Genomic DNA, 14,145 nt, shown 5'->3' on the forward strand with positions numbered 1-14,145 from the left:
TACCGCGCTAACGGTCGATTAGCTTAGCATTAAGACAGCTCGATAACTGGCACTTTCCCAGTGAGCTAAAGCACAGTACTTGATATATCCTGTTTGTTTAATTCGTACAAAAAAAAAACGTTTAAAAACGACAATTCGCCTCGTAGCTACATGTTTTAATGGGCCTGTCTATTTCTTTGATAAGCTAACGTTAGTCACCTAGCTAGCTCCTTGCTGGGTACCTAGCAACAGCCGGAAGGTCAGAAAGGTCAGCTACAGACCCCCCAAAAACCCCGAAATGTTGTTGCTAGCTACACTCAGTTTTAAAAAGTCGCACTTGAGTTGTAACTTGTTAATTAGTGAGTGTCAGAGGTGCTGATATATGTGGATTTAGTTTCAACCGGGCAGAGCCAAGCTAGCTGTTTTGGTTTCCAGTTTTTATGCTAAGCTAGCTTGAGCTCTTGGCTGTATGTTAGCCTTCATGGACAACTGTGAGAGTCATATCCATCTTCTGATGCAACTCTCTGCAAGACAGCAAGTAAGTGTATTTCCCAAAATGTAAAAGAAAAACACAACAGTCAACATGTGGAAAAAGTAATCACACTACTTCTGAGGCATTCTTCAAGAGTCAGTTGTGTATTTAAGGGGCCCATCATGGCGTGTCATGACTGCTGACTGTGTTTGTTTGTTGTGGATATTGTTCAGTAGTTGGAGGTGTGTGTGGTGGTGGAGTCGTTGGGTATGGAGCCTCGGCGAGGTGTGTGTGCCCGGCAGAGCAGCAGCAGCCGGAGCTCCGGAGACACGCTGCTGGAGAAGGCGGAGTAGATCCAGGGGTTGGTGCAGGAGTTCAGACTGGCCAGCAGCATCAGCAGGGTGAACACTGCACCTACACACACACACACACACACACACACACACACACACACACAGGTAGGGATGTGTAAATGTCAGGTAGATAACAGCTGATTAAACTCAGTGATGTTGATAAAACTTGCTCACCATAAATGTGAGGAACATATAGAAGTACTTGTCTAAATTTGATTGAGGTGTAAAACATGGGTTTATTCTGTGTGTCGGCACCGTTCTGAGGTGGGTCGGGGTCCCAGGCGGCCCACAGCTGGACGCTGAAGAACGGGGCCCAGCAGAGCGAGTAGACGAGCACTATGACCAGCGTCATCCTCACCGTCTTCGACATGGCCGCTGATACCTCTCCGCCGCGGGCAGGGGGGGCTTTGGGTGGGGGGCAGCAGACAGCAGAGGGCGCTGCCGGGTCGGGCATCACATCAGGCTGCAGCTCAGCTGACAGGGAGCACAGTCAGAACATTAACATTAACATTAAATCTTCACGTTACCAAAGCACCATTTTCTATGTCTCTCTATCTGTCAGCAGTCTGTACTGAGTGCGGGTCTTACCTGGATGAACGGCCGTGTAGCTGTGAATATCACAGTGTGATGGGACACTGTTGGACCTGAGTGGACCCATGGGCAGGTGCTGATAGGTGGATCCAGGCTCAAAGCTGGTGTGAGTTGCAGGGTTGTTGAACATGATTGGTGAAACATACGGGGGCAGACTGGACCTCCCTCTGCTGCTGCCTCCTCCTCCTCCTCCTCCTCCTCCTCCTCCTCCTCCTCTCTGGCTGTCCCGCCTGGATGGAGGGAGGGAGGAGGGAGACAGGTGGCGCTCTGACTTCAGGTACAAATTGTTGTGGATCTCCATGAAGATTCGCACCTGAGGGGAAAGGGGACATGAAGAGTCCAGTGATGTTAAAGCCTTGGTATGCTAGGAGTAAAGTCCAGTTCTGGCTTGTTTCTTCTCTACCTGGCAGACGGTGATGATGAGGACAGGGAGGATGAAGACAGCCAGGGTCATCCAGGTCACGTAGGCTTTGAGGCCCCACGTCTCAGCAAAGTTTCCCCAACACTCGTAGACACCTGGAGCCACTTCTGACTGGGAGAAGATGAACACCTGGAGGGGTAAAGGGTTAACTAAATAACATGTTTCTGTCATGAGTATTTCAGAAACTGTATCTGTAAAGATTTATTCAGACGACAGACTACAGACTGTGTCACCCTACCTGTGGCACCCTACCTGTGGCAGGCTGAGCAGCAGCGACAGCGCCCAGGCCAGCAGTATGAAGCTGTTCCAGCGCTGGGTGGCCCCGCTGCGGTGCGCCAGCAGGGGGCAGCAGATGGCGTAGTGCCGGTCCACCGTCATAGCAACGATCATGTAGGAGGAGACGAACATCCCGAGCACCTGCAGGTATTTCACCAGACGACACAGGAAGTCCGGGCCCGGAAAGCGACCTTTAGCATCCCACACCAGCTGGGGCAACACCTCAGAGAGGAAGAGGAGGGGGGGAGGAAGGGCGGGGTGAGACACAGGGAGGGGGTAGCCCTTAGTGTGTGTGTGTGTGCGTGTGTTACCTGGAAAAACGCCACCACCAGGTCGGCCACACAGAGGTTGAGCATGAACTGGTGCAGCGGGTTGTGGTGTCCTCTCCGCCTGAGCAGCACCACCAGCACCAGCCCGTTGCCGAGCAGCGCCATCACGAAGATGACGGCCAGCACCACCACCTCTCCCACGGCCAGGAGGGCGTCACGCTCCCAGTCTGTGACATTCGTACCCGCCGGGGTCACCGAGACCACCGGCCAGTCGATGGAGGGGTTTAGGTCTGTTACCATGGAGACTGACATGTTGGCTTGGATGGAGAGGAAGAAGAGGAGGAGGAGAGGAAGAGGAGACTTCAGTGAGACAGAAGAGAAACTTGGTTATTATCCTGAAGGAAAGTGGATCTGTGTGTCCGTATTACCGGGTCAACCCTCCTGTCCGATGTTCATGCATCTCCAGATGTGTTGAGTGTTTGTGACGAACTGAACGGTGAAATGTTCCTTTATGTGTTGAGAAAACTCAACACAAGGTTTTCAGCTGCATGACAGATTTTGGTTTAATAAAATGTGTAAATGTGTTTTGTTCAGGAGGATGCTGTTAGGCTGCCTCGCTGTGAAGCTCCAGAAACTCCACCCCGACTTTCCATCATCTCCCGGGTGAGTAGATATGACTGGATTTTCAGTTTGGGGGTGAACTAATCCTTTAAATATAGCACTTGAGTAAACGCATTTAGTTCATGTTAATTATTTGCATGTTAGTTCACCCAATTAGTGAATTCCACGTAGCGATTCACGTAGATCTTTTCTCCGTAGACCTCGATCACGTTGCCAGACATGATTACAGGACGTGTTGTGACATCGCTGGTTATGAAACACGTTTATTCATCATTTAGTTCGTGGTTCGTGGATAATCACCGTCACTTGTTCCCCAGAGTATCGACACTGTTATCCACATACTTAAGGTCAAAGTTGACACCATGTCTGTTTTACCTGACCTCTGCCCGGCAACATGCCCCCACACACAGCTATAGTTAAAAGGGATGTGTGTGCAGGGTGTAAGCACATTAATTGTAAAACAATGAAGCATGTTTACAGCAGTGCCCTGTACACTTTTACAGTTCAACAAACACACAATCGCAGTGGCATGCAGAGAGGGGCCCCTCGTGTGGGACCATTTACTGAGTGCAAATGTCGCACTGAGTTGTTCGACCAATGTCCAGAGATCAACTTTACACACTAGCTGACAGTTAGACAGCTGAACCAACTGCACTCACTACCAAACAAGAGCAAGTGCAAGGACAGTGGTGGAAAGTTACTCTCTACATATACACAAGTGAAATTTTGTGGTACTTTATACTTCAACGCCACTAAATCTTAGAGGAGAATATTGTACTTTTTACTCCACTGCCTTCATTGGACAGCTGTGGACAAGTCAAGTCAGAGTTTATTATTGCCCAATATCGCAAAGCATGCCTCAAAGAGATGAGTATATAATAAAAACAGCTGTAAGAAACATTAGCAAAACGTATAAAAAACATTAAAAACAAGAGTTTTAGTTACCGACCAAACGTACGATAAAACACCAGTCTGGTTAAGAAGTGTACAAAAGTCGTACAAATCGTCGTATCAGAAGTAATTTTCTGGCAATAAATGTACTAAATAACTAAATAACTAAATAAATCATACTTACTCTATATTTACATGTATGCATCTATGGATCAGCCGATTATGAGCCCGGGCCAGTTATCAGGTCCAATATTCAGCATTTTCATGATTATCGGAATGAGTGTTTTTTCTTTTTTAAAATCAGATTGCAGTAAAAGACATTTTAAAATACGCTGCTTTCAATTCAACTCAATTCAAAAAAACTTTATTTGTCCCCCGGGGGGGCAATTAAAGGCACGTGGAGTAGTTGTACACAAACACAAACAAGTCAGATAGAATAGACTATTAAAACTAAAAAAAAGATATTTACAGTATCTGATGCTGCATGTAATCTGCAAAGTAACTAGTAACTAAAGTTATCAAATAAATGTAGTGAGGAAAAAGTACAATATCTGCCTCCGAAATGAAGCAGAGTGGAAGTATAAAGTAGCAGAAAGTGGAAGTACTCTTGTAAAGTAGAAGTACTCCACTGTTGTACTTAAGTAAAGTACTTGAGTAGTTAAATTCCATCACTGTCGACCACTAGACAACGCAACTGTATGTAAAGTCATTACATCAGCTCCACCTCCAGCAGCTACAACACTAAAACAATGTTTATAAGTTGATGCATCAGTAAAAACAATCTAATTATGTCATTTATAATATTTTTTCATCCACAGGGGACATTTTTCTGCAGAGTGAGTACTTTTACTTCTGATACTTTGAGTTTGTTTGACTGATAATGCTCGAGTAGATGACCTGAGTTCTTCTTCAACCGTCAACAGGAAAAGCCAGCGACAGTATCATCTATCTATATTAACACAAAACAGGCTTTCCAGTGTGCACTCGGGAGACTTTGTCTTGAAAAACAGCCTTTTGACTCCAATTCTGCCTCGAAACACAAGACTGGAAACAATCGTACAGGAAATTAAGATTTCCCTCTTGTGAGAATTGTCTTCTGCTGCAGTGAAACATTTCAAAAACCTGCTTTTGATTTAAAATCATGAGCCCATTGATCAGAAAATGACAAACCTGTGAAGGTGAAATCATCTGTTCTTCATAATTCCCTTTTGAAAATTGATCCAAAGTCGGCTGGAGTGAAATCTCGTCGTGGCACCGGGGATGTAAATATTTCAGTTTGAAGCTGAGAAACTTATTGCTTTCATAACCGTCCGTGCAGCCGGAGGATACGCTTTAAAAAAGACTATACAGGCGTTAAATACAGAGTCAGCTTCAGCCCTGAAAGCTGATGGTCGGTTCATCCGAGGTTCTCTTCACATCAGCAAGTTTGTTGACATCTTTTGGCGATGCTAATCCAATTACAACACCGGACACCTGCTGTTCAACACTCATTTTTCCTTTCACCAAACAAAAAAGCTCAAATCAATCGTCCTTAGTCTTTTCAACTGTTCTCGTGAAGATGATTATCACCAGAAATACTCCTCTATCAACTTTAATCCTTCTAAACACTTCCAGACATCCACCTGTAGCCTCTGCAGCCACTTCTACACATTGTAAATCTCCCTTTTAAGTAGGAAACAAAAGAGAAGGAAAATCAGAAGCAAAGTGCAAGTAAACGTAGACGACTCACTCACCTCGTCTTCCTCTTCAGCGTCCTGTGAAGCATCTGTAGGAGCCAGGACAACCTGATCTGCTGTTGCACACACTAGCCGCATCCATGCTGCGTCTGTGTGAGTGTGTGTGTGTGAGCTTTCAGCTTGCTTATTACTCCGATGGTGACCTCTGCAAGCTCACGCTGCTGACTCCTGTCTCCCCATCTCCTCCCTTCTACCCCTCCTCTTCAGCACATCCCTCCCTCTTTCTCGCCTCTCCTGGATTTTTATGCGAAGGGGGAGAAAAAAGACAGACGGGGCTCTTGAATGGAAAAGCGGGCTTGTTGTTCAAAGGACGTGACGGCCCGGGCCGCGTCGGTGAATTAATGTGATTTCCTGCTGATTGTTTAGATACTCACGGCGATGCTTTTGGCCCGACTTTGATCCACATTCAGTGCAGAACTAAAGTGCACAACCAGCAGATCAAATGAGATTTCTGTTATTAGCCTCCCGTAATGATCAAAGAGCTTCTCGTGCACACACATTAAACTGATATGTGTACGTGTGATTTTGCATCAGCGGCTGAGAGAGAGGGGGAAGAGTCAGCGTCAGATGTTGTGACAGATGGGATGTAAAGACGGCAGCAACAGGAGGAGAATTGCCGTCTCTTTCTCACCCCTGCTCCCTGTTTTTTTACTCCCCCCTTCCTTCTTCTCGTCCGGCTCCTGCATTCCCCCTCTCCGTCCCTCTCTGACGGTGCAGTAATCTGTTTGCTTCCCCTCAATTACTCCCTCATTTGGAGAAGCGTCTCATTATCGAGGGGCCCGCTGAGCGACCTGAAACATACACACAAAAACATGGAAACACAAAACGCACACGACGCTGGTCGCCGCTCAAGCTGTTTCAAACTTTTGATTATTTTTCTTAAAAAGGTTTTTCTGTTGTTTGTTGAGTAGTTTCTGGGTGTCAGTAACCTTGATCAGTGGGTGTAATTAGTTGTAGGCAAAACAAACATTGGCAAAAATGTGTGTATGAAATGTCTTTGTGAAGAAATCCCATGAAAAGCGTTGACTGACATCCTCTGTGCCGCTCAGCGTCAGGCAAGCATTTGATGGGGACTATTTTCAGATGTGGATTGACACACATTTGGTGCTATAGTGAGTATTTAGGGCAGCAGTGATGGTTTATGTGGGATGGAGTCAAAATAAACTGTGTGTGTGTTCATGGTGATGAAGAAACATGTCACCAAGCGCTACAATGTGGATTATTTATGTGTTTTTCATAAGGATAGAACGATTTATTTTATAGGATTGTATTGATATAAGAAATGCCTTTATCTGTTCATTACTTTATTGTTGCACCTGGTGAAGGTGGAGCTCATCTGTAATCTGAATATTTGAAGTAACTAAACTTAGAAAACACATTTAGTGGAGTAAACTGGTCAATATTTGTGTAGTGGAGTATAAAGTGGCATTAAATGGAAATACACAAGTAAAGTACAAGTATATGAAAGAGGTACAGTCTCAGAGTAAATGTACTTTCCACCACAATGGTTTTTGGACATACATCATCAAATATCAGCAGTGAAATGTAAGTATTGACAGTAAAAGTTCAGATTCTGCAGAGCGGCGTTGTTAAATGATTGATTCCTGCGGTGGCCTACATGTTAAAGCACTGAACATAACATTCAACGTCGCAGACTGGACTTTCCCCCTCGCTGTCGGTCTGCTTGTTCCCTCTCATCTCTGTGCTGTTGGTTATTTAATAAACTGTGCCTCCAAAAAAGCCTTTAGAGAAATGATTGCCGCATTAACCTGTATTACTGATTTTAATGTTGGTTACCTTTAAACTGAATCATTAAGTGTCAGCGCTCGTGTTTAAGGACAACTGTTGTATCACAGCCTTTAGCCTTCTCACTCTGATTTATACTAAAATCAATGTTGTACAATGAACATTTAAGGCCTCTTGACCCATATAAGCCTCTGCACACCTCACCCTCAGGTAGAGGTTGTTTACTTGTCTGCTAATGTTAGCATTTTTTCCTGCATTCAAGCACATTATAACACTATACAATAAATTATATTCTTTATATTAGTAGGCTGATATTAGCTTTATTATTACTGCCACTAGTACAACTACTACTTAATACCAATACTGCTAGTAGCTACTGTTAGTATCACCACTGCTTGTAGTACAGTGATGCTGCCACTACTATCACTGTACCAGTCAGTATTTGACTGTTTGTCCCATCAGACAACAACACAGTTACACGTCTGGGAGTGATTTTGGAGGCTCAGCTAGATTTATTTTTGCCATTTTAAGGTAGCGAAAAACATTTTGAGCCGATATGAGGCATTTATTACAAGACTTAGATTACTAGATACCCTCCCTCTGGATTTTAGAGCAGGTACTTCAGAGACTTTTCTTTTTCACCTGGCTTTTAATGATGGGCAACTCCACTTTATCAGCTTATTTTATTCATTTTTTTGCTATTATCTCGTTCTATTTCTGCTTTAATTTCCACTATTGGTATGAAACATTTAACTTGACTGTTAGTTTCGTTTTTGTTTTCTGCTGAATACTGTTTTTAATCCTGGTGTACTTTGGGCGCTACGAATCAAGATGTTTTTATCATTGCTACTAATAAAAACACAGCGAGTACGACTGCTGAAGGTACTCCTACTGCAAAAAGGAGTTATTAGAGAGTAAAGTTTCAGTCAGTCACAACAGTGTGACTGAATGTGGCGGTTACACAAGACAATGTGGCCTCCCTGTGGTCTAGACAAGACAGTGCAACAGGCACTCATACACGTTCGCTTCAGAACAAACACTTCTGAAGACAAGAGAATGAAATACAGAGACATGAGCTTTATGAGCTTTATTAGAGGTAAATTACGCCCAATACATTCGGTAGTAAGACAGCTGTGATTCAGTAGATGAACAACATCTGTGGTTGGTTTAAAATAAAGTTAAAGTAGAATAGCTGGTTTCATTGTTTAATCGCTGTTATTATTTGATCATATATTAATTAATAAAACTAATAAACATGGAAAGGATTGGGTGTGATCGTGATTCATACAGTGAAAAATAAAGAAGGGGATGCAAACAACAAAGTGCTTCAGATAACAGTTGGGAGGGGAGGAAACAATCTTTGTTAAGATGAGGAGAAAACTGCTGCATAGACATCCATACTGTTCGTGTACACAGTTTTACTTCAGTATTATTTCTTATTAAATTGCATAGAAGACTCATTGAACAGAGGCACACTAGTAAACATCTCTGCTGTGAGAGCAATCACAGTATTTCTGTGTGTTTGTTCTAGATGCTCAAGGTCTGAGGCCCAGTGCTCTGAACAGCATTCATGATAGACTGAACCACTTCAGAGGTGGAGCCTTGGCCTCCCAGGTCAGCAGTGTGCAGCTGGAGAATGAAGGAGATGACGCATGAAGACACAAAAGTACAGGAGACACAATAATGCAACACATCATCACTGGGTGGAAGTTCATTCGATAACATTTTCTTTTCTGCTGTCATTGTTTCGCAGTGAGAATAGGACGTACCCGAGTCTCGGTGATCGTGGAGAGGATGGCTCTGCGGATCATGCTGGCGTAGGCGTGGAGTTTCAGGTGATCCAGCAGCAAGCAGGAGGCCAGCAGCATGGCCGTGGGGTTTGCTGTGTTGCGGTTAGCGATGCTCTTACCGGTGTTCCTGGTGCCCTGCACGTAGAAGAACATGTTGACTTTGTAAACGGAGGTACATGTCACAGCTTTTATATCTGGTTATTCACAAAATTGCTGCAGTACTGATGTGCTACTGCTAAACTCTGAAGAAGGAAATACTTTCTTATTTCAGTTTCCAGATTTAAACTGAAGGAGTATAGAAAAATATTCTGATTTCTTTCTATCATAATTATGGAAATGTTTCTTTTTTACCAAACCTCTTAATCTATGCAAGACATTCAACATACATATACTGTTAGGGATCGCTAAGATGTTATTGATACCAAAGCTGTTATTGATTCTGCTTAATGGTCCGATTCTTAATCGATTCTCTTATTGGTTCCTGATACATTTTTTCGTCGAGCTGCCTGTAACCTGAGAGCCTGGTGTGGTAACAGCCTGTCATCATTTAAAATTGATGAAGGTTTAGGTTTTCTTAGGCAGAGAAAAAAGCTGTCTCTTTCCTGTCTCTCATGTCGACTTTTATTGCTGACATTCTTCTGAGTCTGATGTGAATCCTCTCACCGTCTCAAACACGGCGTAGTCCTCCCCGTAGTTGGCTCCAGGCACCAGGCCCGGTCCACCAACCAGCCCGGCACACACATTGCTCACCACGTTGCCATACAGGTTGGGCATGACCATCACATCGAACTGCTGGGGCCTGGAAACAAGCTAACACACAACATTAAAACACAATTTCAACTATGAAAAGGGCACTAACTGAAGTATCTGATTATTTTGGGGGTTGAAGAAGTGCCAGCAGACCCCTGCTAGTTTGTGTTCCACTGGTAGAAATTTTGAAATACTCGGTACATGCCGTGATTACCTGCATGGTAGTGTTGTCCACAATCATGCTGTCGAAGGTGATCTCAGGGTAACCACTAGCGACCTCCTTGCAGCACTCCAGGAAGAGGCCGTCACCCAACTTCCTGTTCCAACAAACACACGCGTTAAGATGTGTCTTGTTTTTTTAGAGCACGAGGAAGATGAATAACAAGAGATTAAAACAAAAAGGTCAGGGCCTTGAGCCATTACAAACGGACATGATGTTAGCTTTGTGTACAGCAGTGACTCGTCTGCGTCCTGTTGCCCGAGCAGCCCTGAATGCGTAGTCAGCGATGCGTAAAGATTTTGTTCTGGTGATGATCTTCAGACATTCAACAACACCCGGTACATTCTGCAGGGAGGAAGAAAAGAGCAAGGATGGAGGTCGATTTTTTTTTAATCACGTATATATCATCAAAGTGATTATTACATACCTCGTGCTCCAGGCTGCTGTACTCTCCCTCAGTGTTCTCCCTGATAATCATGATGTCGATGTTTTTGTGGCGTGTCCTCACTCCTGGTAGAGACTGGCAGTGCATCACATTGGCATACAGATCCAGAGTGGTGCTGCAGAGAGAGAGAAACAGGAAGCTAGCTGCTGAAGCTGAAGCTGAAGCACTCACACTGTGTGACTTTAAGATTAGATAAAGAAGATGGAAAGCGGTGAAACATGGTGGACTTACCGGAGCAGGCTGTTTCTGGACTTGTAGGATGGTGGCAAGTTGTGGTTGGTCTCAATGTTACCTGGTTAAACAGACAAAGTTGCACTTAAAGAGCAACGACTAAAACAGAGACAGAAACGTACATTCCTGCAACAAATCCTCCCTCCATAAAGGTTATAATGTTGTTCATGGCTTCCTGTGTGTAAAAGGATGGATTTTGAGATATTATTACTTATTTGTCATGAAGCATCCAGATTAATTCCCTGGATTAAATCCAAGCAAGGTGAGTTTCTATGCTCCCCACCTGTTGAACAAGATCCTAAATACCTGAGATCTGCTTAAACTGTCAGCTCATTTAAGTCAGGGCTTAAAACATTACTGTTTACTGGCTTTCAAATAATTAGACTCATAACATCTTTTTAAATCTGTAGCTAGTTATTGTGTTTTCCAATGTATTTTTTGTTGTTGTTATGCCATTTTTAACATGTCTTAATGTCAAATGTTTTACTTCTTTACCACTGTAAAGCACTTTGAATCACCTTGGATACATATATAAATAAACTTGCCTTGCATAGAAAAGTGTTGATTCAACTGTATGATCATTTTGGAGGTTTTGCCGTTGGCATTGCTGTTGAATTGTGTCGTGTTACACAGACAATTCAACTGCACCACAAGCTGCTGCCTCCAAAATAATCATTCAGTTGAATCAACACCTCTCTAAAACAGTTTCAACAAAAACTGAACATTGGACCCTTTATGAAGGGAGGATTTATTGCAGAACTGTTGTGTTAGACTGCATCAGTTTTTGCAAGTTGTACCTAATTAACTGGCAACTTAGTGTATATTATATACAGTGCATTGTGGGATTTATAGATTTCATACACAAACTCAGACATATCCACATATAAAACACTTACCTTTGAGTGCAACTCCATTGCGTCTGATGGCCATTATGGCATTATTGATGTCATCTTCTGACGCCATAGATGAGTCCACATTGACAACTTCAAAGTCCACTGGCACGCAGCAGAACCTGAGAATAAAAACAGATGGAGATCACTTCAGTGTGACACAGCTGAGTCATTTAGTCAGTGTATGAGTCGGTCACTGACTTCATTCCAACAGTGTGTGTCTGTGTCTGTGTCTGTGTGTGTGTTTGTGTGTCTGTGTGCAGGATGTGTGAATTCTCACCGGAATAGTTCGCGCACGTGGTGGGCCAGCTCTGGTCCGATGCCATCTCCGGGAATCAGAGTCACAGTGTGCCTGCCTCCATACCGCGCCGGTGGAGGCTACCATGCATACACAAGTACAGAAAGTCAAACTCCTCTCCATTCAGTCCAGTAGAGACTACTGGGTCTCTCTCTTTCTAGCTTAGTCTCAGAACCACTGAGCCTACGCTGGAGAGATACTGCAGAAACTTCACAAACTGCACAACTTATGCTACACCACTGTCTGTGTGTGTCGTGAGCAGCCATACTCACTATGGTCTGGCGTGGGTGGATGGAAGGAGGAGGGATTCAGAACGGAGGAGAGAAAACAGGGAGGTTAGTAGGACAGTGAGGAGGAGGCAGCCACATGTTGACCAGCAACTTCCTGGTGGCATCACAAACACAAGCAACACTGATACTCCTGTGGACATGCAGTAAAGACGTGTTGAGGTATTTGATCTTTGTTTTTCCAGGAATTTCCCAGTGGGATATAACAGTGGGGTTCTGGGTTAGGAAGGTCATAGGTAAAGTTAGTGTGGGTGTGTTGACTGAGCTCCTGAAGTGACAAACTCGCTGTTAAACCCTCATAAATCAAAGCTACTGCCTTGTTCTTGCATTTTTGTATCATGAACAACTTACGGTATAAGTGGACTTGTGTCTCTGATTACATGCAGCTGCGCCATAAACCTGTGAAGACAGAGACAAGATGGTTATATGCATTAAAATCAAGTGATAAATCAGAAGCCAGTCATTTATTTCGGGACTGAAGTCATTCTTTTAGCGTTGATATGATTATATTATCACTACTGTCAGGAACTCAAGGTGTGTTTAGGGCACCAACTAACATTAATTCTCATTTTCAATCAATCAGCTAATTATTCTCTCAATTAAATGACTGTTTGGTCCACAAAAGGTTGTTCATCGGCCATTACTTTTCCCATAATCCAAGTTGACATAATCATATCGTAAAAAAAAAACAGTCCAAACAAAAAGACAAAGACATTTTCGCATTGATTTATTTATTTTTTTTTTTAAAATTTATAACTGATTATCAATATTGTGGCCAATTTATTTTGTTTGCTACACCACCTGTATTCCCCTATGGTAGATAAACATTATAAAATGGCTAGATGTGCAAGAAAACATGATAAAGTGCTCTTCCAATGCAGAAAAATGTGATGCATTGCACTAATGGATGCCCTTAAAATGGAGAAAACTCGATGCAGTGCCCTCTGTGGGGTCCTACATGCTTGAAAAAGGTTTGCAACTGTTGCACCATGAATGCATCACAACTTTCTGAGCACTGGTGTAAATGCATATGATGTATATTTAAAGTTTTGTTGCAGATTTTCTACCCGCAGACTTTCTCCTCAGTCCTTTTTTTTTTTCTGCGGGGAAGTAAACTTGTTAACCGGCCACCATTAGTAGAGGAAGCACTGTTGCAATAGTCCTTGAATAATTTATGACGGTGCAGGGAGCAGTTTCAGTGTGCATTTACAACCTTATCTCGCTTGGGAGAAATAGAGGAATGCTGCTCGAGTAGTAGTAAATTTTCTCCCATGTTGGCATTAAGTTGACAGCAAACAGCAGTGGTGCTGAACGGACAGCGACATTTAACCAAGCTAGCTCCGTTAGCCAACTAACCTCACCGATAATCAGCTTAGCTACACTCACCGCTGCTGTTCTGGCAAATATAACCGGTCACGTTAAAAAAAAACCTTTAAATGTCAAAAACTAAAGTCTGTGTAGCAGTTAAAAGTCTGCCGGTGAACTCAAGAGACTGCTCCTACCCTTGACAACCGGTTGCCGAACACGGACTTTAGGACTCCGGGGAGGGACCGCACAGACCGGGCCGTCATGTTCACTCTCACCGCGGATGCAGATGGACGACACGGGGGCGAGCTGCGCGCTCACCACCGTTAATCTCCTGTTTTGTGTTGTTTCTCTCTCTCTCTCTCTCTCTCTCTCTCACCCTCAAACTCCCCACAGCCACACGTTCACTCATCCAAGAGACTGTAATTCGCCATAGTTTTTGTTGTTTTTGTGTTATTAGAGAGGATACACAGAGACAAAGATACACACACACACACAGTGAATGTGCAGTCCTTTAAGCTAGCTTCCCGTCGCCATGGTAACCCTGACAGGCAGGCTAGCAGGGCCCGGTGGC

General features: G+C 43.7%; 2 protein-coding genes and 1 long non-coding RNA gene across 5 annotated transcripts; 1 reads left to right on the forward strand and 2 right to left on the reverse strand.

Moving 5' to 3' along the window:
* Positions 1-680: 680 nt before the first annotated feature.
* LOC311265198 (vasopressin V2 receptor-like) lies at positions 681-6,838 on the reverse strand (the record flags this gene model as incomplete). 2 transcript variants are annotated; one of them, XM_084366594.1, is made up of 7 exons in its annotated part: positions 5,607-6,838; positions 2,404-2,678; positions 2,069-2,314; positions 1,799-1,945; positions 1,393-1,708; positions 1,060-1,278; positions 681-865 (listed from the first exon to the last, which is right to left on the reverse strand). In XM_084366594.1, the coding sequence occupies exons 2-7, from the start codon at positions 2,671-2,673 to the stop codon at positions 681-683; spliced, it is 1,383 nt and encodes a 460-aa protein (XP_084222720.1). In that variant the 5' UTR covers positions 2,674-2,678; positions 5,607-6,838. The 2 variants fall into 2 exon arrangements, with proteins under 2 accessions (XP_084222720.1, XP_084222721.1); XM_084366595.1 differs by lacking the exon at positions 5,607-6,838 and having other exon boundaries at positions 2,404-2,947.
* Positions 764-9,197, forward strand: LOC311265200. Of its 2 annotated transcripts, XR_014623555.1 has the most exons (5): positions 766-852; positions 1,370-1,501; positions 2,956-3,024; positions 8,887-9,021; positions 9,109-9,197. It is a non-coding gene; the product is annotated as an uncharacterized lncRNA (long non-coding RNA). The 2 variants fall into 2 exon arrangements; XR_014623554.1 differs by lacking the exon at positions 1,370-1,501 and having other exon boundaries at positions 764-852.
* Positions 8,428-14,046, reverse strand: LOC311265199 (isocitrate dehydrogenase [NAD] subunit gamma, mitochondrial-like). Its single transcript, XM_084366596.1, has 11 exons — positions 13,769-14,046; positions 12,618-12,665; positions 11,962-12,059; positions 11,688-11,803; positions 10,792-10,852; positions 10,543-10,675; positions 10,327-10,460; positions 10,110-10,212; positions 9,809-9,955; positions 9,125-9,280; positions 8,428-8,984 (listed from the first exon to the last, which is right to left on the reverse strand). The coding sequence occupies exons 1-11, from the start codon at positions 13,835-13,837 to the stop codon at positions 8,883-8,885; spliced, it is 1,167 nt and encodes a 388-aa protein (XP_084222722.1). The 5' UTR covers positions 13,838-14,046; the 3' UTR covers positions 8,428-8,882.
* Between the last annotated feature and the right edge of the window lie 99 nt (positions 14,047-14,145).

The sequence above is a fragment of the Pagrus pagrus genome (assembly GCF_965226575.1).
Source record: "Pagrus pagrus genome assembly, chromosome: 11".
NCBI classification, from domain to species: Eukaryota; Metazoa; Chordata; class Actinopteri; order Spariformes; family Sparidae; genus Pagrus; species Pagrus pagrus.